The sequence below is a fragment of the Peromyscus leucopus genome, chromosome 2 (assembly GCF_004664715.2).
Source record: "Peromyscus leucopus breed LL Stock chromosome 2, UCI_PerLeu_2.1, whole genome shotgun sequence".
Taxonomy (NCBI): domain Eukaryota; kingdom Metazoa; phylum Chordata; class Mammalia; order Rodentia; family Cricetidae; genus Peromyscus; species Peromyscus leucopus.
The window spans coordinates 109,372,484-109,397,277 of record NC_051064.1 but is presented as its reverse complement, the minus strand read 5'-3'; the positions used below and the strand labels follow the sequence as shown (position 1 = coordinate 109,397,277).

The 24,794-nt window shown below is 41.1% G+C and overlaps 1 protein-coding gene across 4 annotated transcripts in view; it reads right to left on the bottom strand.

Annotated features, from left to right (window-relative positions):
- The window catches only part of Usp24 (ubiquitin specific peptidase 24), a 142,909-nt gene that overhangs the window by 61,495 nt on the left and 56,620 nt on the right, over window positions 1-24,794 (bottom strand). For 3 of the 4 annotated variants that reach the window (XM_037202768.1, XM_028887991.2, XM_028888001.2), the window contains exons 16-31: window positions 24,710-24,757; window positions 22,988-23,047; window positions 19,138-19,245; window positions 18,161-18,310; window positions 16,870-17,001; window positions 15,969-16,080; window positions 10,782-10,858; window positions 9,698-9,838; window positions 9,286-9,339; window positions 7,752-7,867; window positions 5,450-5,516; window positions 5,217-5,327; window positions 4,094-4,192; window positions 3,827-4,000; window positions 445-530; window positions 254-347 (exon numbers count right to left, since the gene is read on the bottom strand). In XM_037202768.1, coding sequence (XP_037058663.1) covers window positions 254-347; window positions 445-530; window positions 3,827-4,000; window positions 4,094-4,192; window positions 5,217-5,327; window positions 5,450-5,516; window positions 7,752-7,867; window positions 9,286-9,339; window positions 9,698-9,838; window positions 10,782-10,858; window positions 15,969-16,080; window positions 16,870-17,001; window positions 18,161-18,310; window positions 19,138-19,245; window positions 22,988-23,047; window positions 24,710-24,757 — 1,629 coding nt within the window. The remainder of the gene's footprint in view (window positions 1-253; window positions 348-444; window positions 531-3,826; window positions 4,001-4,093; window positions 4,193-5,216; window positions 5,328-5,449; window positions 5,517-7,751; window positions 7,868-9,285; window positions 9,340-9,697; window positions 9,839-10,781; window positions 10,859-15,968; window positions 16,081-16,869; window positions 17,002-18,160; window positions 18,311-19,137; window positions 19,246-22,987; window positions 23,048-24,709; window positions 24,758-24,794) is intronic. The other variant, XM_028888012.2, reaches the window with a different exon arrangement.

Sequence of the window (24,794 nt, the reverse complement as noted above, 5' to 3'; positions counted from 1 at the left end):
GCCTGTCCTGGATCTCACTCTGTAGACCAGGCTGGCCTTGAACTCACAGATCCACCTGGCTCTGCCTCCCAAGTGCTGGGATTAAAGGCGTGCACCACCACCGCCTGGCTCATGCAAGGGTATTTTTCAAAAGGGAAAAAAAGTATTATAGAAAGATGCTATCATATTACCTTCATAGGATTCAGGCAATGCTTTCAATGAATCATGACACAAAATTTTAAGCTAGCTAAATAACTATCAAAAACATAAATACCTTTCTGCCTAAAGAATCCAGCTGATCAAGGGCTTCCTGAATGGCTGGATCAGTAGGTATCAAGAGCAGAAGCTTCCGTACTCGTAGAGTTATCCTGAGAAAATTTCAAAAATAAAATAATTATTTTCATATAAGCTATAGCTTCAGTAATCTCTCTCTCTACACGCACGCACGCACGCACACACATTTACCTTGGCTCCTCTAGATTGGCAAGCTGATATAGCATGTCAAACACATTACATACAAGTGCCATCACCACACCAGGGAGAGATTTCTCCTGAGGGAAAAAGAAAAACAGAAAACTACAAATACATACTAACAATGAACTTCAGTTTTCTAACCAAACTTACAAACAATAAAAATACTCCTGAAATGTTGGGAGAAGACTGAAGACGGAGTGAAGGTCACTGCCTTCCAGGGGTTATTCAGCCACCCCCTCCCCCTGGCTGACTGTCTGGACTAAGGCTCGAGAAGTGGGCAGCAGAAGTGAGGTACAGTAAGGGCACACATAAGCACCACAACAGAGAGCAGGCACCAATAAACTGCTCAGGGACCTTTGGGAAACAAGGTAATGAATGATCTGAAAACAAAATTAAAGTAGTATCTACGTGTGTCCACTCACATCCAACACATGGGTAGTAGGTGCAATAAAGATGAAAAAGGTTACTCTGTTTTTGCTTAAGATCAGGGAACACAAAGTGAGCAAAACCACAAAAAGAGATTGAGATGTAATTAAAGATACCTGGTCACAGGGCCCAAGAAAAGAAATGACATCATTTTTAGCATATATTTATATGGAGATGACTTTTAATCCATTCAGGATATAAAACTCTGAATACATTAGATAGTTTTGAATTGTTGAATTTAAAAGCAGCACATATACTGTGTCTGTTGTTAGCTGTTAGGATACACTGAATTGAGGTGGAAAAGGCCCAAGCGCTAGGCCACTCCTTAAGCAAACAATGAGCTGTAACATGTGCAGAAAGCACTCTGGCCAGACAAAACCTGACCCGTAAACTCCAAACTGAAAGATAATGACAAACTGAAAGATAATGACATGCAGCCTGGAGCCAACCAAGAAATGCCACAGCATCTGGAAGCAAAAGCCAGCCAAAAGCCACATACACAACCCTCAGCCCTTTGTTTAATAAAGGAGAGATTGCTTGCAAATCTCCTGGAGTCTGTGTTGTTGACTCTGAGTCTACCCACCCCCTGCCCTCAGGTATCAGAGACATTCTAGCGCCCAACTTGGGGGTGAGACGTCCTAACTTCTTGTCATGAAGTAATGCCTTTACTGTGCACCCTGAAGTGCCCTGTGTATCTACATTGATACTGTTGTCAAGTAGAAAGAGAATCAGACTTTACATAGAGAATTCAAGGACTAAATGCAATAAACACACACTTTAGAAATACTTCCACTTCACATGAGCTTCTTCTCTAGATATTAAAACCCTAAAGTTCAGAACAGCCTTCTTCAGTTCTGTGTCCCTGAAGCCAGCCTCAGTCTTAACACAGAGAAATTATAAACAGATCAGTTACTTCATGAAATCATTCAAGTATTGACTGACCCATTCTGTTCCAGGTACTGTTGCAGGTGTTTTGGTGTGGCAGCAAACAAACAAACAAACAAAAAAAAAAAACCAGTTTACTCTCATGGACTTTAACGTTTTACCAGAAGATAGACTATATAACAAATAGTGTAGTATGTTCATAAAAATATAAAGCAGATAAAGTAGAAATAGGGTTGACAATTTAAACAGGATGTCAAGAAAGGCTCAGAGTAGTTAGTATCTGAGCAAAAGCTGAAGAGAGAGTAAGCACCCCAGTGAACATGGTAGGAAACAGTATTTTTGGTGCATGCAAGAGAAACGCAGCGGGGAAGCAGTGCAGCTGTAAAGGTGTGAGGGAGAATCATAGCAGAGGGCCTCAGAGGCGCTCCACGGGTGACAAGAGGCAGATCTGAAGGTCTCAGTAAAGGCTCTAACTTTTGCTCTGAATGAGATGGTAGTTAGTAGAGTGAGTTGACAGACACAGTATGACTTTGGGGCTGCTGCGTGCCATGCAGAGACTCCTGACAAGGCAGTAATGTTAACACTCAAGTCAAGGATGATGGCTGCCCAGAACAGTATTAGAAGCTATGGAGGAAGAGCAAAGTAGCTAGATTGTGAACATATTTTAAAGGTAGAGCCAAAGACTTGCAGATGGATATGGATGTGAGAAAAAGGATCTAAGGCAGCGGATCTCAATCAGTAGGTTGCAACTCCTTTGGAGGTTAAATGACCCTTTCACAGGGGTCGTCTAAAACCATCAAACACAGATATTTACATTATGATTTGAAAACAGTAGCAAAATTGCAGTTATGAAGTAGCAATCAAAATTATTTTGTGGTTGAGGGTCACCACAACATGAGAAACTATATTCAAGGGTCACAGCATTAGGAAGGTTTGAGAACCACTGTCTAAGGGCTCAGGTACGAGCAACTTCCAAGAACAGAGATGCCATGATCTGAGATGGAGCAAGACTAGAAAATGAGACACTTAGGAGTGAGGGCACCGGACAAGAGAGGGACAGCGAGGAGCTTGGCTTTGGGTGTATTACCACTGGGTGTTGAGCAGTCAATGAAAGGATACCGAGTTAGTAGACAGATCATTCTCTGGACTTTATGCCATTTGAGAATAAATACAGGGAAAAGGAAGGTCTAAGAACTAGGTTTGTTAAAAAAAAAAAAAAAATAGTGCAGAGGCAGGGGCAAGTACTGAAGACCCAATGAAAGAATTTTTTTTTTAAATTTATGAGAAAATGACCAAAGAGAAAATGTTCCCCTAAAGCATCAAGAAGATGAGGCTTGAGAGGTAGAGACACATGAACAGAAATAGAGTCAAGGACAGTGAGAGAAGATGAAAGGAAGTTAGAAGTGAGTTTAAACCACTCTTTTCAAGAGCTCTGTTGAGGAGAAAATGAGCTAGTACTTGGTAGTGAAACTTTTTTGGACAAAGGTATGTGCAAGCGCACATGTGTGCAGGTAAATATACACTTATAGGCCAGGCATCCACTTCAGGAGCCATTTACCTTGTTATCTGAGATAGGATGTCATACCAGCCTGGAGCTAACTGAGCGCGATGGGTGGCAGTGTGGGACTCAGGCACCTGTCTGTCTCTGTTTCCCAAGTGACAGGACCATAAACATGCTATCACGTCCCAATGCTTATGCGGGTGCTAGGACTGAACTCAGCTCCTCATGCTTGTATGGCAAACACTTCGTTCAATGATCTTCTGCTTGCAAAGTACTACGGTAGCACAACATGTCTGAGTATAAGAATGAATGACCCGATCAACCAAGAAAGATGAATGAGAGGACAGCAAGAGGTCAGGCAGAATGACCAAGTCAGTGCTTCAGAACTCAGAAGACTGGTAAATTATCTATCTTCTCTGCCTTGAATAAGTTCTCAATTACAGTTTTCTTTATTCAGACCTTGCCAGACTTAATAGATGTGATCACTCCAATCTGTATGGACCAAAGGCAGAGAGGCAGTAGTTGTTAAATCCGTTTCTACTCTGCAGTTGCTCTCTGTACCTGTTCCATGGCATATGATGAACTAAAAACCCCGCTGCTGCTGCTGCTGGAGCTGGTTGAGGAGTCTGCAGAGCTCCCAGAGGGGGTCCCACTGCCAGAAGTCTTCACTGTAAGAACTTGTTCATCAGCAAATCCCAGCTGGTGGAGGAGCTTCTGATCTTTATTCACTGTCAGCTGCAAAAGGTGGTTTCTCTTAGTTACTGAGAGGAAGGAGGAGGAAACTATTCAAACTGGGCTAACATGCCAACAATTGATGTTTAAACACACCAGGCTATCGTTCGTAAATATCTGTATGTTGTCCACAGGAGAGCACAGCTGTTTGGCTATCTTCCACCGGACACTGCCTATGGTTTCATTACTGTGAGCCTAGAAAATAAAACCAACACGGGGTGAGAGGATTTATTTATTCACTTCATCTCATTATTCTCTGGAAGAGCAGTAAATGCTCTTAACTGGTGAGCCATCTCTCCAGCTTTTTATTACTTAGTCCTTTGAACAGTTCTGATCATCTGCTATGTACTGGACTCTTTTCTAAAAGCCAGGAAGACAGCAAGTCTTGGCAAATGCCCTGCTCTCGGGCGGTTCCGTTATGCAGGTGTTAGGTGCTCGACCGCATACTTCCAGTCCTCCTCTGTGTATGGAGTAAGATCTGAAGCCATTCCCTGGAAGTGTCTTCTCTTCTTAACCTCTCTCATCACACCCCTTCTCGACAGCCACCCTGAGAGCCTTTATACCGCTGCTCTCTGTGTGAAAGACTGTACTAATACAAGCAATTACTCTGCTGTTTTCCAAATCCCTGCTCAAATATCACCCACCTCAGGGATCCATCTTTATCCAAGATATTTCATGAATACCTTCATTTTTTATCAACTTATTATCCTTTACTATCATTTATTCTTTATAAAACTTATCTTCACTTGACCTATATTTTACATTTACTTATATATCTGCTTATACTCCCTGGTTTCCTTTCATTTCAGGCTTACTTTATGTGTGTGTGTCGTGTAGGAGTTTATGTGTTCATGTGTGAAAACCAGATACTGATGTCAAGTGTCTTCTTCTACTGCTCCCCACCTTATTGTTTGAGACATTCACTGAACCTAGAGCTCACTGATTGGCTAAGCGATCTCTAGGGATCTTTCTAGACCCCACCCCCAGGTTTAGGATTAAAGGTACATACTATCATGCCAGCTTTTCACCTGGGTGCTAGGGATCCCAGCAGGTCCTCATGATGGTACGGTGAGCATTAACTGAACCATTTCCCCAGAGATTTCAGTCTTTACTTTCAATTTGTTTATCAAATACCTTTGAGAACAATCATTCATCTCCATCAACATCATTCTTATGAAAATAAGACATGAGAAAGCTATTGAACTTAGTATAAACCTACCTCTACAGTGAAGGTATCTTTGGTAGACTCATAGGTAACATTAAGAGTTAAAAGATGTCCATGAAATGAGGCACCGTGAGGTAGAATAGTTCGTGGAACAGAGTAAAAATCCTTGAAAGAGATAAGCCAGCCCAGTCAGATGCACTGTGGCACAACAGAACATGTCAAACACATGCTTCACCTGCCCCGTCTAGCAACACGAATAAAGCTGCTCTAAAGAGAAGAGAGCATACCTCTATTGTGATCACATAGCGTTCGGCCAGAAGAAGCAATCTCTCGATTATCACAAGTTTTGTTGATCTATGAGTTAAAAACAAACAAACAAACAAAACAAGAAAGTCTTTAAACATATTTGAAATGAATCACTGACTTAAGCTCAATCCTACTCTGTTTCACCAAGAGCGCAAACACAGTCAGCACTCACTGGTCAGAACTGAACATACAAAGATTAGACTTCCCTGTTACCTAATGAGTCCTAGTTAAATCCACTCAGAGCTGCCATGCTCAGATGAAATATGGGAAGAGAAGCCTGCCCCTTCCCATGTTTCCTTTACTTTTCAAACAGTCATTCCATTAAAACAGGACCTAGGTCTCCAGGCCTATATGTTCACCAACTCACCAAGAATGCAAACACTTATCACATTTATACAAGTTGTTAATTGAAAATGAAATCAGACGATTATGAATGACTTTTGAAACCTTACTTGTCATCTGAGATAATAAGACTGCAATATTCAATAGCTTATTTTCAAAGAGTTTCATATGCTAAGGATTAGAACCTCCAAGTGCCCTTGCTTCACACAGCTGTCACCCCAGAAAGTGTTAAGAGGTCTATCTGAAAGCCGAGAAGAGGTACTACCACTTCCTGACGGTTAGACTGGCATGCTAATTAGCAGTATGGGAATGTCCAACTGTTAACAGTCGTTTAAGCACACTTTAACAGTTCTACAAATATACTCAATCACACTCTATCCTTCCAATCTATGGGCAAGAACTAGAATTCAAAGTCAATGAAAAGTACCCAAGACCTTAATAAATAAGAACTGAGCACTCTGTTCTAATTCTGTCTCAATAACTAAATCAATTACAGATAGCATTGTGATGGTGAGAATATGATAGAAAAACCCAAAGATTACAACAATTACAGATCCCAAAAAATTCTTTTAAAACTATTGAAATTCAACTATGAAATACAGTTTATTAACACTACTTCAATAAGAACATTTAAAAAATTATGTGGTCTCTTTAGCTAGCTATATATGAAAAGATTCAGAATAAAAAGCACTTGTTAAAAAATACATTCATTTAAAGGAGCAGTTCAGAAAACTCAATCCAATAGGTCATAAATGATTTATTTAATAGAATTGTTAAGGAAACGAGCAACAGAACTGAACTAAATTTTAGAAGCATTATAATAAGAATTCTTAACATAAATTCTATTTGAAACACACACACACACACACACACACACACACACACACACACACACACGAGATGGGAAAAGCACTTATTCTTATCATGAACTTTATAATCATGTCTACCATCTAAAAATGAGGTGGGACGGGCTGAGTTTTGTTCCATTTCATTGTATTAATAAAATATAACATCTAATGCTCAGATCATTTTTCTAAAATCAGATATTAAAGAATTTGGGAAAAGACACTATCTTGATTACCTTTCTTAAGGAAGGCTTGGAGAGGGGAAAAAAGTATTATCTCAACAAGTGAAAACACATACAACTGCTCCAGTAGAAAAGGACTGTACACAGAGCTACCTGCAGAGGGCAGCAGAGTGATACTCAGAGGAAGCTCTTCTCTGTGCAGCACCAATGATGTGAGGCTGCTTATGAGTAATGAAGTGCTTGTGACACCCCAATTTCAGGTGAGTAAACAGTGTTTCTCTTCACTGTTTTAAAGAACTTCAGCAAACACTATACTCAGAGTCTACTAACACTTTAAAACTTGAAGCAGCAATGTGAAGGTCAATTCAAAGTTGTCACACAAATATTATTTGATGATAAAGCTCTCACTTTTTTTAAAAAGTAATTTTAGGTGAATATTTTAGTGGGCTGTGATTGTATTATAGAGCAGAATTTTAATCAGCATTTTTCATTTCCTTTTCTTTCCTCCACGCCTTGGGACTACTCAAGGAGAAAACCTTTACCTGCGTAAATATTTCAAACATGAAAAAAAAATCTTTGCCCAATGAACATACCTTTATGAAATCCTTAAGTGTAGGCTACTCAGTTATACACAGTCAAAGTAGTAGAAAATAAAGTAAAAACAAAAGAATGTGTCCACAGGGCAGATGGATGGAATAAACAATAGTAGAGTGACTCGGCTGAGGACCTACTGATTTTCACAGCACTGACAAAGGTGGACATTAGGACACACAGTTCTCCAAGATACAACAGTTTGCAGAAGCTAAGACACGAAATGAGGACACCAGTGAAAGATGTTGGGTTTGGCACAACATCAACATTTTTAAAGCATACGTTTGTGTTCTGTGTTCGTGTTGAGTTTTGAAGCCACTTACCTGTATGGAGACTGAACTGATGTTGCTACAGTTGGCATTGCTGTTGCAGTGAGCATTTTTGTTGCTCGGGTCACAGCATGTGTTAGAGTGGGGCCACCGAGTGCTGAACTGGCTGCCTGTAAGGTACAAGTAATCATTCATCATTCCAGATCTGGTTTCTCAACCTGGCCTCCAGCACTGGGGCTAACTTCTCATTGCAGAAGCTGCCTGGACATTGCAAGGTGCTTGGCAGGATCCCTGGCCTCTAACCACTAGGTGCCAACAAGACTCCTTCCAGTTGTGACAATCAAAGTCTCCACCAAATAATCCCTAGGGGGCAAAATAAGAGCTAGCTGAGGGCTGTGAGATGGCTCAGCAGGTAAAACCCTTGCCAAGAAAGCTTGATGAGCTGAGGTGAATCCCTGGAACCCATGTAAAGAGAGGAGAAGTCATTCTAGAAAACTACGTCTTCTGACCTCCACATAGGCAGCACAGCATGCGGTATCCCTCTAGTGCTACCACACACACACCACACACACACCACACACCAATCATCAAGAGTATTAAAAGGAATAGTTGAGATATGTTAATACCTTACTGTACTTCATATATAAAGGAACTATATTCAGTGTTTTTTAATGAAGACATATTTGTATGGAAGTCACATTTTGGGGAATATTGCATAAAGTACAAGGAAGATTAGCTTATTAGTAACATCTGGGTACAGTGGCATTTCATACTTTTGGAATACTCCTATAAAACTTAAGCAGATTTCAACTGAACATTAATCTTCAGTGCTTTAACCATAATATGATGGTTAGATAGAACTAAGACGATCAAAATAAATGAGATATTAAACCATAGGCTTCTAATGTACAAAGAGATTCAACATCATTTGCTTCCTTTCAAGTCTCCTACTGCTGTTTTAAATGGCATTTATTATATAAATTATGTGAAACACAGATACTCCACTACCAAAGTGGAATATACAAACAGTAGATAGTTCCTTATGTCCCACAAGTGGGAGGTAGGTAGAAAGAGGTAAGAGAGGGAAGGGATGAGATAGAGGGTAAGATTTTCTACTGAGTGCATTTGGTGGGTGTGTGAGCATGCATGCACAGGCGCTCATGTTCATGAGTACGTGTGTGAGCACATGTGTGTGGAGGCCAGAGGTTAGTATTAGGTATCCTCCTCTATTGCTCTCCACCTTGTTTTATGATACAGGGTCTCCTCACTGAACCTGAAGCTCAGTGGTCTGAGCTGACTTGCTGGCCAAGTGAGCCCCTGGATTCGCCTCCAGTACTGGAGTTACAGACCCAAGTAGCAATGCTAACAACTAGATCTGGATATAGGTCCTCATGCTTTGCAGCAGCACTTAACCCCGGGCCAACATCAATGCAAATCCCTATTCCCATACCATGACATGGTACTTTTCATCAATTTTCCAAGAGTACCTAGCCACATATACCAGCATGATACATTACCCCCAAATACAAACTTATAAAGGGGAGAAGAGCTCATTTAAAAGGCAAGAAATTAAAAACAAGTTACTCACTTCTAGTCTCGTATAACAATCAGCAATAAATTTCTTATGTAAAGACACTGAGTCCTGAAAGTAAGAGGTATGGAAATTAAAATTAGACTTTGGCATTTAATTGCAAACATTAGTCAAGACAAAATACCAAAGTAAGTCAAATTGTGGTACAACAAGGACCACAACTTACCAATAACAAATACACACACACACACACACACACACACACACACCCTGCCCCCAAGGCAGGGTTTCTCTGTGTAGCTTTGGAGCCTGTCCTGGATCTTGCTCTGTAGACCAGGCTGGCCTCGAACTCACAGAGATCCACCTGCCTCTGCCTCCCGAGTGCTGGGATTAAAGGTGTTCAACACCACTGCCCAACTTATAATTTTTTAATTTTTGTGTCTGAGTAACATTTCCCTTGGATACTCACCTTCTTTAACCTAGGATTTAGATTAATATAACTGTAGTTTATGATTAATTGAATAGCTTCATTAGCAATTTCTTCATCAGGTGATTCCATGGCTATTTTCCAAATGAAATCCATTCCTATCAATTCCAGCTTTTCTACATACTGTGTAAAATTAAAATATATATAAATTAAACAGCACACTATTATTACAACATCACAGGTAATTATTTTCTGTACATCACTGAGTCTGAACCTCTAACAAAATGAAGATGCTTTATCAAAAACCACTACTGTACTGATGCGGAACACTCAAAACCAACCAACCACAGCAACAACAGGCACATTCCCTGGCAATCAGAATAGGTGCAGAGATGTTTCTCCAGATGTTCCCGACACAAGACAGACATATACCCAGAGAAGCTAGTCAGTCAGAAACTGAAAAGTGAGACAAATAGCATCTTTATGGACTTCTCTTCAAAAGAAACGAGTCAAGAATGAAGTGGCTATTAATTCTGGGAACCTGATCCAGCTGTTTCCAAAGCTGGGTTAGAAATAGCAGGATACCACACTTACAGTATCTTATAAATATTCTGACCACCTTAGGTAGCAGGATCTAAGCAACAGGGACTTAGAAAAGACTAGTGCTTTTCTGTCTTAAGGACAGAAAATGTGAATATAAGCATTCTATGGGTCCCCACTGTCCTACTTAGTAAGTCTGTTCCCACATTTCCCCCAGCAATCCTTGCCACTGACATCCTAGGATGAACATCTTTGTCATTCTCAAGTACATGTGAATTGCTATGTGGAAGCCTACTGGATCAATGCTCCTAGAAATCCACCTGATAACCACAGGTTCAGGGCTGCTCCTAGATGAGAGAGATGGAGAGTGAGCAGACTTCCTAGGCAGCTGCTGAAGGGAGACAGTATTAGGCATGCATCTACCAGTGCCTTCAAAGGGAGCCTTTGCCACCAATGCCTGAGTCCAGAGGGAAAAAGACCTCCTTATTTAAACAAACATGTTTATGTTTTCTATCCATTAGAAAATGGGCTTTTTTCTTTTCCTAAATATCAAGCTATATCAAATAATTCAAAGTATGGTACATACCAATTGAGCTCCTTGTCTTTTCAATCGATGATCACAGAGATTCACATTTTCAAAAAAAGTCTTAAATAAGTTGAAACCTAAAATTATAGAATGCCAGTCAAACCCATGCACTCAGATACGACAATCGATGAAGAGTAAAGTGAATCAGAAGTGAAGGCTACAATGCTCCTAGCAATGGTTTCTTGAATAGGAAAAGTGCAGTGGCTATGTGCGGTGCAGGCTGTGCAGTGCAGGCTGTGTGTGGTGGTGCAGGCTGTGTGTGGTGGTGCAGGCTGTGTGTGGTGGTGCAGGCTGTGTGTGTGCAGTGCAGGCTGTGTGTGGTGCAGGCTGTGTGTGTGCGGTGCAGGCTGTGTGGTGGTGCAGGCTGTGTGGTGGTGCAGGCTGTGTGTGTGCGGTGCAGGCTGTGTGTGTGCGGTGCAGGCTGTGTGCAGTGCAGGCTGTGTGTGGTGCAGGCTGTGTGTGGTGGTGCAGGCTGTGTGTGGTGCAGGCTGTGTGTGTGCGGTGCAGGCTGTGTGTGTGCAGTGCAGGCTGTGTGGTGGTGCAGGCTGTGTGTGTGTGGTGCAGGCTGTGTGTGTGTGGTGCAGGCTGTGTGTGTGTGGTGCAGGCTGTGTGTGTGCAGTGCAGGCTGTGTGTGTGCAGTGCAGGCTGTGTGGTGGTGCAGGCTGTGTGTGTGTGTGGTGCAGGCTGTGTGGTGGTGCAGGCTGTGTGTGGTGGTGCAGGCTGTGTGTGGTGCAGGCTGTGTGTGTGTGGTGCAGGCTGTGTGTGGTGCAGGCTGTGTGTGGTGCAGGCTGTGTGTGTGGTGCAGGCTGTGTGTGGTGCAGGCTGTGTGTGGTGCAGGCTGTGTGTGTGCGGTGCAGGCTGTGTGTGTGCGGTGCAGGCTGTGTGTGTGTGGTGCAGGCTGTGTGTGTGTGGTGCAGGCTGTGTGTGTGTGGTGCAGGCTGTGTGTGCAGTGCAGGCTGTGTGCGGTGCAGGCTGTGTGTGGTGGTGCAGGCTGTGTGGTGGTGCAGGCTGTGTGTGTGCGGTGCAGGCTGTGTGTGTGTGAGGTGCAGGCTGTGTGGTGGTGCAGGCTGTGGTGGTGCAGGCTGTGTGCGGTGCAGGCTGTGTGTGGTGGTGCAGGCTGTGTGGTGGTGCAGGCTGTGGTGGTGCAGGCTGTGTGTGTGCGGTGCAGGCTGTGTGTGTGTGAGGTGCAGGCTGTGTGGTGGTGCAGGCTGTGGTGGTGCAGGCTGTGTGCGGTGCAGGCTGTGTGTGTGTGGTGCAGGCTGTGTGCGGTGCAGGCTGTGTGTGGTGGTGCAGGCTGTGTGTGGTGCAGGCTGTGGTGGTGCAGGCTGTGTGGTGGTGCAGGCTGTGTGTGTGCGGTGCAGGCTGTGTGTGTGTGAGGTGCAGGCTGTGTGGTGGTGCAGGCTGTGTGGTGGTGCAGGCTGTGTGTGTGTGAGGTGCAGGCTGTGTGGTGGTGCAGGCTGTGTGGTGGTGCAGGCTGTGTGGTGGTGCAGGCTGTGTGTGTGGTGGCTGTGTGTGGTGCAGGCTGTGTGGTGGTGCAGGCTGTGTGTGTGGTGGCTGTGTGTGGCGGTGCAGGCTGTGTGCAGTGATGCAGGCTGTGTGTGGCAGTGCAGGCTGTGTGCAGTGGTGCAGGCTGTGTGTGTGGTGGCTGTGTGTGGTGGTGCAGGCTGTGTGTGGTGCAGGCTGTGTGTGTGGTGCAGGCTGTGTGATGGTGCAGGCTGTGTGTGGTGGTGCAGGCTGTGTGTGGTGGTGCAGGCTGTGTGTGGTGGTGCAGGCTGTGTGCGGTGCAGGCCTGCAGTCACATCTACCCAAGGTGCAAAGGTGTGAAGACTGCTTGAGCCCAGAAGCTCCAGGCTGGGCAGCATAGTCAGATCTCATCTCAAAAAACCAAAGACACTTTTAAAGAAGCACAAGCATTTCCCTGATGACTAAGGATGTTGAGCAATTCCTTAAATGCCTTTCAGCCATTTGAGATTATTCTGTTGAGAATTCTCTGTTTAGTTTGGGACCTCATTTTTAAATTGGATTATTTGGTGTTCTGATGTCTAGTTTCTTAAGTTCTTTATATAATTTGGAGATCAGCTCTCTGTCATATGTGGGGTTGGTGAAGATCTTTTCCCATTCTGTAGGCTGCCATTTTGTCTTATTGACCGTGTCCTTTGCCTTAGAGAAGCTTTTCAGTTTCAGGAGGTCCCATTTACTAATTGTTGGTCTTAGTGTCTGTGCTACAGGTGTTATATTTAGGAAGTGGTCTTCTGTGCCAATGTGTTCAAGACTACCTTCCACTTTCTCTTCTATCAGGTTCAGTGTGACTAGATTTATGTTGAGGTCTTTGATCCACTTGGACCTGAGTTTTGTGCAAGGCAATAGGTGTGGATCTGTTTGCAATCTTCTACATGGTGACATCCAGTTACCGCAGCACCATTTGTTGAGGCTGCTTTCTTTTTTCCATTGTATAATTTTGGTTACTTTGTCAAAACCAGGTGTTCACAGGTAGGTAGATTTATGTCAGGGTCTTCGATTCAATTCCATTGATCCACGTGTCTGTTTTTATGCCAATACCAAGCTGTTTTTATTATTATAGCCCTATAGTAGAGCTTGAAGTCAGGGACGGTGATGCCTCTGGAAGGTCCTTTATTGTACAGGATTATTTTAGCTATCTTGGGTTTTTTGTTTTTCCATATGAAGTTGAGTACTGTTCTTTCAAGGTCTGTGAAGAATTGTGTTGGGATTTTGATGGGGATTGCATTGAATCTGTAGATTGCTTTTGGTAAGATTGCCATTTTTTACTATGTTAATCCTACCTATCCAAGAGTATGGAAGATCTTTCCATTTTCTGATATTTTCTTTAATTTTTTTCTTCAAAGACTTAAAGTTCTTGTCATACAGGTCTTTCACTTGTTTGGTTAGTTACCCCAAGACGTTTTATATTATTTGTGGTTATTGCAAAGGATGTTCTTTCTCTGATTTCCTTCTCAACCTGTTTATGCCAGGGAAACTCCCAGGAATCCACAAGGATGACCCCAGCTAAGATTCCTAGCAATAATAAAGAAGGTACCTGAACTAGCCTTCTCCTGTAATCAGATTAGTGACTACCCTAATTGCCATCATAGACTCTTCATCCAGTAACTGATGGGAACAGATGCAGAGATCCAAAGCCAAGCACTGGGCCGAGCTCTGGGAGTCCAGCTGAGGAGAGGGAGGAGGGTCAAGATCATGATGAGGAAACCCACAGAAACAGCTGACCTGAGCTTGTGGGAGCTCACTGACTCTAGATGGACAGCTAGGGAACCTGCAGAGACCAACTTAGGCCCTCAGCATGTGGTCGACAGTTCTGTAGTTTGGTGTGTTTGTGGGGCCCTGTCCATAAGGTGGCTTTTTGGAACCTACTCCCTAGGTGGATGCCTTGCTCAGCCTTGATGCAGGGGAGAAGAGCTTGGTCCTGCCTCAACTTGATATGCCATGCTTTGTGGATTCCCATGGGAGGCCTTACCCTTTCTGAGGAGTGGATGGGGGGGGTGGTAAGGAAAGAAGAGGGGGAAGGGAACGGGAGGAGAGGAGGAAAGGGAAACTGTGGTTCGTATGTTAAAAAAAAAAGTAAAATCCTTCGGGGTTTCATACTGCTGTACATCAATCACAATATGTTATTATCTGTACTATATAGCAACTATTAAATACTTTTAATTAAAATAACAATGATATGAAACTAAAGGAAGAAAAATTTTATCTAAACCTATAATTAGTATAATCCTATTTAACAAAGAAATAAATGCTCATTTGTTGGGAAAAGAAAGCACAGGCAAACCATACACCTTTAATCCTGGCACTCAGGAGGCAGGGGCAGGCGGAGGGTGGGGGGTGGGGGGAGGGTGTTTCAAGGCCGGAGTGGCTTACATAGCAAGTTCCAGACTAGCCAGGGCTACATAATGAAACCATGTCCTAAAAAACCAAACAAACTAAAGCAGTAACAACAAACCATAGCAGCAAAAGAAAATCCACGTAAAGTAGACTTTTTCAAAATTTAACTTTCGTGCTTCAAAGGACACTATTAAGAAAAGAAGACAACATACAAAATAGGGATTTTGATAAACTACGTATCTGCTAAAGAGCTAATACCTAGAGTATATAAAGAGCCCTTACATCACAACAGCCTAATCAAAATATAGTCGAAAGTGCAACGAGGCATTTCTCTAAAGAATCTATACACATAGACAAAAACCAATCTAAATAGATAGCTCAGTATCATTAGTTATCAAGAAAGAGCAAGTCTTAACTACAGGACATAACTCACTACCCACCAGGACATCTTTGAAAAGGCAGATAATAAGTACTGGCAATGCAGAAAATTGGAACATTGCTGGTGGGATTATAAAATAGTGTAGCCCTTTGCAAAAACAGTTTGACAGATGCTCAAGGTTAGGTTTCATGGTAACGTGACTCTAAAATTCATAACCGAAAGAAATGAAAACACAAAAACTGCTACATGAATGTTTATAGCTCAAAGTGGTAGCCACAAATGTTCATTGAACGATACATTAACAAAATATGGGACATCTACAGTGAAATATTATCCTCCTAAAGTAATACATACAACAACTGGGTGTGCCTTGAAAACATTAAACTCAATCACAATCAGAGAAAACAGGAACAAAAGATCCCAAATCGTATGTATGATTTCACATATAGCAAATGTTCAGATTGGCCAATCCAAAGGGGAAAAAGGTTAAAGGCTGGGCAAGGGAAGGCCCGAGAGTGGCTGCCAACGAGCACAGAGCTCTTCTTTGGGGTGACAATGTTTATATGTTAGAAAGAAGTCAAGGCTGCATGAGTGAGTGCAGACTAAAAGTCGCTGACTGTATATTTACAAAGTGAGTTTTATGGCACATGAACAGAATGTCAATAAAATAAATTAGCCAAAAGAAACAACTGAAAGAAAGCATTATATACTTTGATATATTTTTACCTAATGAATCTTATTTATTAAGGAAAACCAGAAAAATAATTTGACAATTTAATCTATTAGGCTATATAATTTTAAATCTCAGTAAGGTACCATGTGGATATGCATGTAAAGAATTCCACAAGGATATTCCAAACTGTTCAGCTGGCTCTGAGAAGTAGGATTAAATTTACAAATGAAATCTCTTACTGTAAAAACATCTAAAACAAACAGTTGTAAGCTTTCCCTACCATTCATGGTGATCTCATAGGACTCCAGTTTCAGAATTTTCTCCTTGAAGAGCTGCTGCTGAACGTCACTCTCGAGATCATGCTGCCCTTTTGTAAACCACTCAAAGCACATCTGTGGATCAAGACAGAAGGGCCCTAAGACCAACCCCAATCCACTGCACACAAGCCACAGCACATCTAGACAGGAAAGAGACCACTTTCAATCCTTCTAACACTTCTGTAACTGCTAAACTACACTCAAAAGCAGAAATGTCTGGAACTCTGGAGCGAGTGGGAACAGTCAGCAGGTCTTTCTCCTGGTGACTGTGCACTTCCACTTTTCACTGGATTTTATACTCGTCTTCCCAGCAGCAGGCAATCAAGCCTCGCATACGCCAGGCACAGTGCTAAGCACCGTCACAAACTCAGTCCTCTCAGCAGGCCTATGAAGTTGTTACTATTACTCTGTAAATTGAGAGGAAACCGAGACTCAGTTAGCAACTGCAAACGTCAAAATAAGTGTTTCCATTTGTTTTAGCTGCTCTTGACTCATGTCACCATTTCTGGGGATACAACATCATTTTGAGGAACTAAGTTGTTTAGTAGTGATTTAAAATTAGTTGATTTACTATAAATAAATAAAATCAGTTTCACAGGAAAGGAGAAAACTAAATTATACCCATAATTCTTCATCAATATTCATTTTGTAAATTTTAGTATTTGACCCAGAACTGAATCAAAATGATCAAAGAGCTTACACATTTACATATATCATGGATTTCTTTTAGGACATTTTTTTCCTAGTACTTACAGTTCCTACTCTGCCATTAATGTTTATGGAAACAACACAAACAGAGGATCCAAAACATGAACAAGAAGAGACACACAGCAAAGTGCCCCATTTCGGCGCCATCTTACAAACCTCTCGATCTAACTCGCAGACATCCTGGCCAGTCACAAGGCACTCCCAGATTTCTTTGGCTCGGTTCCACCCCAGATACAGTGTAGCTTCTTGTAAGAAAAATGCTAGAAATTTCAGATGTGCCTCTAAATACTGAAGAAGAAAAAAAAAAAGCAATAATGCAACTGGTTATCCCATTGGAGGCATTCACACCTAAAAGAAACATTACGATAAAACTTCACAAAACAGGTTGACACCCAACACTTCTCATGGAATTTATGATAAAGTAAAGGTGAGAAGTGGACTTATCAGCCAACAGTACAATGCAGCAGAAGCAACCTCAAATTAATTACAAAGTCAGTTGATTTTAGATGTAAATCAAATTCAATGTCAGTAATCTCAAAAGGAACCACCATGCCTACAAGTGGTGAAGTAAGGTGTTGTTTCTGGTAGTTTTTTGTTGTTGTTTTGTTTTGTATGAGACAAGGTCTTACTCTGAATTCCAGAATAGCTTACAAGTCAATCTACAGCCCATGGCATGAGTTCACAAAAATCCTCCTGTCTCAGCCTACAGCAGCAGTTCTCAACCTGTGAACCACAACAGCTTGGGGGAGGGGTCGAATGACCCTTTCACAGGCGTCACACATCAATACCCTGCTGCACATCAGATATTTACACTAGGATTCATAAGAGCAGCAAAATGACAGTTATGAAGTAGCAACAACATAATTTTATGGTTGGGGGTGTCACCACAACATGAGGATCCTAGCATTAGAAAGGTTGAGAACCACTGGTCTCTGGAATCCTGGATTACTGGTATGTGAGGCACTATACCCAGCTAAGATTTTAAAAACATCACTAGCAATCAATTGATCTAAAATCAAAATGCATGGTCTACAGAGCTAACAAATACTATTTTTCTAAACTTCAATTTGAAATTATAGTTAAGTACTGGAGGGATGGCACAGTGGTTAAGAGCACTGACTGCTCTTGCAGAGGACTGGGGTTCAATTCCCAGCACCCCCATGGTGATTCACAACCACCTGTTACTTCAGTTCCAGGGAATCTGATGCCCTCTTCTGACCTCTATGAGTGCCAGGTCCACTTGTGTTACACATATACCATGCAAGCAAAAACACAAATTAGTAAATCTAATGAAATTATAGTTAAGATTCAAAACTGTTCCCTCATTACAAAGATAGCTCACAGTATCCTTTTACAGTTGTACCCAACAAATATTTCTTTTATAGTTCAAATAGAAAAAGTTCAATGAATGCTGAAAACCACCAAACAAAAGCACAGTGCCTGATACCTCCCGGTAAGTGTAGCGGCCATCCACCAGTGTCAAGCCAGTTAGGCCTCCAGGCCCAGCCACAGCTGCTGCAAGTCGATGACAAGCTAGTAAACTTCCTGTAACCAACTTGACTATTTCAAAATTTTTCTTCAGGTCTTGAATAATGCTCTTAACAAAAACAACAACAATGAAAGTGGCGTGAGACTGTAGTCATTTGGTCAGCTTAATATAGCTTTTATTTTACAATGTAGTCCCAGATGAAAGAGCAAACAGGAGACGTCCCATGACAGTTGACAAATCAATCTGGTATTTTATTGGGTATTGACTTCTTATTACCCTTATTAATAAGTACCCTCCTCCCAGGGAACTAAGACATTGCTATTATTTTGCATCTAAAAGAAAAATGAATCCTTGAAGAGACCTACTGCACTTATGTGCTTTCCTGGATCTAACCCCCAAATCTTTGACATTGAGAAAGTTCTACCCAGCTCTTAGACAAAGTAATCTTTTTGTAAAATAGTCAGAAATCTTTTCAAATTTTGGAGTTGCCAGGCGGCGGTGGCGCACGCCTTTAATCCCAGCACTCGGGAGGCAGAGGCAGGCGGATCTCTGTGAGTTCGAGGCCAGCCTGGTCTCCAAAGTGAGTTCCAGGAAAGGCGCAAAGCTACACAGAGAAACCCTGTCTCGAAAAACCAAAAAAAACCAAAAACAAAAACAAAATCAAATTTTGGAGTTATCATTATTTTTTTAAAAGCTGGTCTAGTTATCTTAATAAATTAAGCAATCAAAGAGAAGGGTTAGGACAAAAGAAAAACCTCCTCAGACATGAAAGTAGAGTGATTGAAATTCAAGAGATCCAAATGATAAGAATCAGTGACATTAATAAACATGTCAGTGAGATGCTATCAATGCAACAACCTTAGCCAGGTTTGCTTATTACAATTATTACAAAAGGCTATGCACACAAGAACAAAAAGTAAGAAGTATGCTCCTACCTTGTCTTGCTTTTGATAGGTCTGTTTTATAAATGAACGAGTGATTTCATGAAGCTGACGCAAAGCGGGCACCACCCATACAAACTGCGGATTATTAAGTTGAGATGACTAGGGTTAAAAAGAAGTTATATTAATTAAGTCTAGAAGTAAATGGCAGTCAGTTATTAGCTATAAAACATTTCCAAGTCAATTATTTCCTTGATGCACATTCTACTGTTTCCTTTTCATGTTACTTATTTTTAGCTTATCTCCATGCAATCACAATTCAGTCCTCAACTTCTTATTCTGCATGCAATTTCCTAAGGCCAAGAACTGCAAACAGGAGTGATGTGAAATGACAGTAAATGTACAGGGGGACATCAGCAAAATACAGACGACAAGGAATTAGCAACTTCAGAGGACAGATTAAGTAGCACAGAGCTGCCAAGACATGTTCACTCAATAAAGTAAATTGATGGCAAGGCTTAACATTGAACTGGCTAGCAAGGAAAATAGACTAAGAATATGGCTTTCTTTAATTATGTGATTAAGGTATCAATGATCTGATCAAGATACTGACAATGAGTTAAGTAGTAAAGAAAATACAATCTGTTTACATTTCTACTTAAGATAATTTCATAAAAGGTAATTCTGCTTTAATTATTAAGGGGCTTGGGTGGAGCTCAGAGGTAGAGCCCGTGTTTAGCATGTGTGATGTCCTGGGTTCAATTCTTAGTACTTCCCTTCCTCCATCCAACCCCATTACTATTTTTATTAAATATTATAACCATTTTACTCAGACTACACTTTAATTTCAAAGCACTTGAAATATATTATTTCTGAAACTGGTATGACAATCAGATCTTTGTGCTGCAGATCAAAGACACCTGATGTGCATGCAATTCTCCTTAAAGAGAATTGGCCTTTAATCGATAGCATCTTTTGAACTATAAAATCTCGTAATAAAATCGCTAAGTATCAGACTAAATGCTATTAATCAACTGATTGATTATTAGCCAAAACATCAACTAAAGCCTTAGTATTCATTTAAAAGGCTGAAATTTTTGAAGTAATTTTATCAAATCTTTCTGCAAAATGAAGATCCTAGTTGAAAGAAAGTATTGTAGTCTTTTAAAGAAACACATCTGCCACTATAGGTTACTGTGTGCAAGCTACTGCCAAATCATACTTTTTTCTCATCTCAAATATATGAGCCAAATAAGCCAATAATGACCAAATACCATATTTCCTGGATTCTAAGACACATTTCTATGACCTTTAACATTTCTCAAATTGATACTACTCAAAAGACACTTACCAGCCACTAAGCATTAAGTGTAAGCTTTTGTAACTGTCCATAGCTTTTATATACAAACTTACCTATACACAAAAGGCATTTGTTCATCTACCTGTTATCTGAATTGAGCTGTTATTTATTATTGGCAGTACCAAACAAGGATGGCCTTTAAACCTCAATTTGGGTTACTAGTTTATTGTTTAAATGTTATCAGAAACATTATATCATGACATAACATTAACTCGCCTGTTGTAACTCAAAACAATTCAAGTCATTTTCAAAGCCAAAAGCTGGCATGCAGACCCTTCCCTTGCTCAGGGCTCTACCACTCAGCACTGGTGCCTTCTCTGCCTTAAGCTGCACTCTAATTCACAAGAAGCTGCTCAACCTGTACTATTCATCACTCAAAGAAAAAGTCACTTTCTGAAAGATAAGCACATAAAACTCCACATGCTTCAGTATGCCCCAAGGACTACTGGGGTGTAACATACTTGCCTACATGTCAAGGCCCAGACTTAATTCCTAGTATCCCCAGTACCAAAGATTTCAGAGTGGTTCAAAACACTACTACAGATAATGATTGTTAGTGTTTTAAGCTGAAATTACACATAATTGATAAAACAAAAACACGCTTACATTTAACCTCTGACTATGAGTCTAAACAATGGCTGGTAAACGTACTTTTCTTGGGGTTGGGGCAGAGTCTCAGGTACCATGCTGGCCTCAAACTAACTGTGTAGTTGAGGATGATCTTGAAAGTCTGCTTCTCCTGCCTCTGTTTCTTGAGTGCTAGGATCACAAGCATGTGTCATCACACTTGGCTTGTGGGGTGCTAGGGATGTGACCCTGAATCTTGTTCATGCTAAATAAGCACTGTACTAACTGGGCTAAATTTCAACCCCAAAGTTAGTTTCTGTTTTTGTTCTCTACAAATTTCGTAACTCTGTAATGCAGGCTGCAATCTCTGGCATCTTCAAATCATAGAAATAAGGTATGTATTAAAGGCCAACTACTTCTGAAGTTAGCCAGAATGTTTTTTGCTCAAACAAGACTGTAAAAGACAATGATCAAAACTGTGAGGCTTAATTTTGAACCGACACCTTCCAAAAGGATTACAATAATACTAATAATACTACTAATACTAATACTAATAATAAAATACACACACAAATTCTTTAGCAATAAGTAGAAACATTAAAAAAATACAGTATGACTAATTAGGTATATTATGGTTAAAGGAAATTATACTTTGAATGTTACTCTTTATACAATAAAATTAAAAGAAAAATCATATAAATTGGACTTTAAGACTCATTGCTGAGATAGTCTCTCTGAAGGTTAGCAATCAGGAAAAAATGTTAATCACTGTTATCTAAGATATTATATTGTGAAGTTATAAGAAAAATTGAAAAGTACTCTCTTCTGATTGCTAAGGATGGTTGAAAATAAACTGAATATATCTGATAATTTCACTAAATTCAGTGTGTTGTCCAATTACAGTGCCATCAGAGGAAGCTGCAAACCTCTGTTTCTACTCTCCTCCTTCTGTCCAGACACTTTTCACTGGAATGGCCACTGACTTCTCACACCTAAACACGTCTCTATGCAGTATCTCGGAAGACACAAAACTAAGTGCACCCCGTTTCTTCATTTTTACCCTCTAAGGGCCTAAAGAAACCATTCATATTCTTTGAGTTCTCTCTTCTTAGGGCTGAACATCCCCCACTTCTCATCTGTCTTGCTTTTTCAGTTTTAGTTTTTATCTAGAAACAAAGTAAAATTTTTTGTACAGGAAGAAAGTCTTTAAGAAGACTTTTCTCCTCCACTAACTGAACCACAGTGAGACTACCTGCACTGAGGACATCTTGCTAGCTTTACTATATTTCGGCAAACAGAGGCAACTCCCTAACAAATGGTCGACTGTCCTGAATCCAAAAATCTGAATTCTACAACTGACAGCTTTTTTGAGTGCTAAATATTATGTTCAAAACTTTTCTTATTTTGAATTTGGGATGTTCAACCAGTAAAGTTTATGTAAATATTCTAAAATGCAAAAGGCTCTGAAATTGGAAATACCACAGGTCCCAAGTATTTCAGACCAGGGCTATTCAACCTGGTTACATGCAGCTTTGTGTGTCTTCTTCATAGGGTGCAGGGGAGCAAGAGCAAGAGCAAGAGAGCTGCTATATTTACCAGAAGTCTGCCAGGTGCTCTTAGGAGCCCTAAAGATGGCCTATGGAAAGTGTAAACACACCACTGGAGTTAACATAATTTGACTTTGGTCTAGTAATGATTTTATTGGATGAGAACATTGAAATCTTTTACCTGAAGGAATTAAGAAGTGAAATAAGAGACAAAGGGTTGGGGATGGACAGTGGAAGCAAAGCAAAGAAAGAGGACCGAGGGAGCTGAGGTTGCCTTGGCAGAGTCTACAGAGATAAAGGTCAGAGTTTCTCAACAGGACAGTGGAACTTGGGAACTTGGAGTGTGAAAAGCAGCAGGAAGGGGAACCAGTTGGGGAGAAGAGGTAGCTGAGGGCAGGAGGGGAGTAAGAGGTGGGTGAGCTTGTCTTACCCTTCGCTTAGTTTCTGTGTAGCCTGGCAGGGAGACATAATCCCCAGTCAGCCCACCTTGCTGCCTGGCAGGAAAGGGCATAGCATAGAAAAACACCTTTAGTGCAGTAAATACTTCACTCCCCTGCCAGGGGGCTTTGATCTTCCCACTGCCCCCCTTCAGCAACGTGTACTTTGAGTATCTGGGAAGCACTTAGCCAACTGGCAAGTGCTACATAAAACGTAAGCTATTGTTCCTTGGAAAGAGCAACGGTGCACTAGGATTTCCTCTCTGGGAGCAGTGGGGGGAGGGGAGTAAAAAGGAAGAGGATTCCTTTCGACTCTCACCAAATGGCCAGATAGTCCCCTCCCTTCCTTTCTTCCTTCCTTCCTTCCTTCCTTCCTTCCTTCCTTCCTTCCTTCCTTCCTTCCTTCCTTCCGCTACTGTCTTGCTCTACATGTAGCAACAGACATGAACGAGTGACTGCAAGAGAAGCAGTGAAGACGACGCAGGGACGCAGCTGCCTAGAGAGCTGTGGTGCTCAGCTGGGACAAGGAGAACAAAGGGCCAAAGCAGGCTCTGGATTTAGGAGCTATTTCCCTGGAGGAGAGGAGACGTCCCTTCAGCTTCGACCTGCATGTCTATAAAGAAAAAATGTCTGTTGCCTAGAAGAAAAGAGCATTTCCTAGAGGCCCCTTTTCGTTTACTGATACTATTGAAGGATAGACATTTCAATAACGCAATGAAAATTAGTCAATCATAAGAAGAGAGAGTGCTAAATTGTCTGAGTTACTGAGCTGAGGGAACTGGAAAATTTAAATTCCATCTGAGTAGAAAGCAAGCAAGGCTGTTGAATTAAACATTCGTCATTCCTTTTAACCCCAGCGTTACTGGCTCTGGTTTGTGAATGCTTTTTAAAATCACTAAAGCTAGATCTCATGCAGAAAATTCCAGGGATCAAATTTCAGCATCAGAAATATGAAACACCACATTCTTATACCCCCACCTAAACTTTATAGCCAGATTAACTGAAGTGCACAAAAGCTCAGTAATTGCCAAAGCTTGTTAGCAAGAGTTATGTGTCTGTGGATATACAGATGAAAGCCAGCAGTATCCCAGCTCCTTTGAAGAAATACCAATGGAAACCAGGGAAAAGTTTGGCTGATGAAATACCAAGCCTCTATCTATTTTTACCAGAAACATTTCTATGTTATTAATACCAAACTCCAAAACCAAAATCGTTCCTGTCACTGCCTGGGCTTTAAGGCTGGGCTAGCTGGAGTGCTGCCCGTTCTGGATCAGGGCTTTAGGAGAACAAAGGCTTATGCATGTGTAGGTGTGGCAAATACCTAAAGCCAGCATTACATGCACCTTTCCCTTCTTTCTCTTCTATCCACGAATACTCATTTTTTCCTTACGGGAGAAACATGGGGACAGACTTTACTTAGAATTCAATGTACTTTAAAAATTCTATATACTTTAGATCTAACTTCAAAGGAAAATAAAGCTGAAAATTATACAATTCCCTAAGAGTTATAAAAATTACTTTTTCAATAGAACTCTAATTTTTTCCTTTTAAGGGTAAACAGCTACCAACTTCTAAATAAAGCCCAGCTCATAAAGATCACATCTGTATATTATTAGTCTAATAAATATTCTAAATATTTTAGAAGTATGATATAATTTATTGAAGGTAATTATAAAATTAGAATACCTTAGTTGATTCCATATGCAAATACTTACCTTGAATCCATCTTTCTTGTTTTTTTCCAAACCTGACCATTCTCCAGGCTGCAAATTCATTTAAGAGAAATGTAAGTGACTTGGT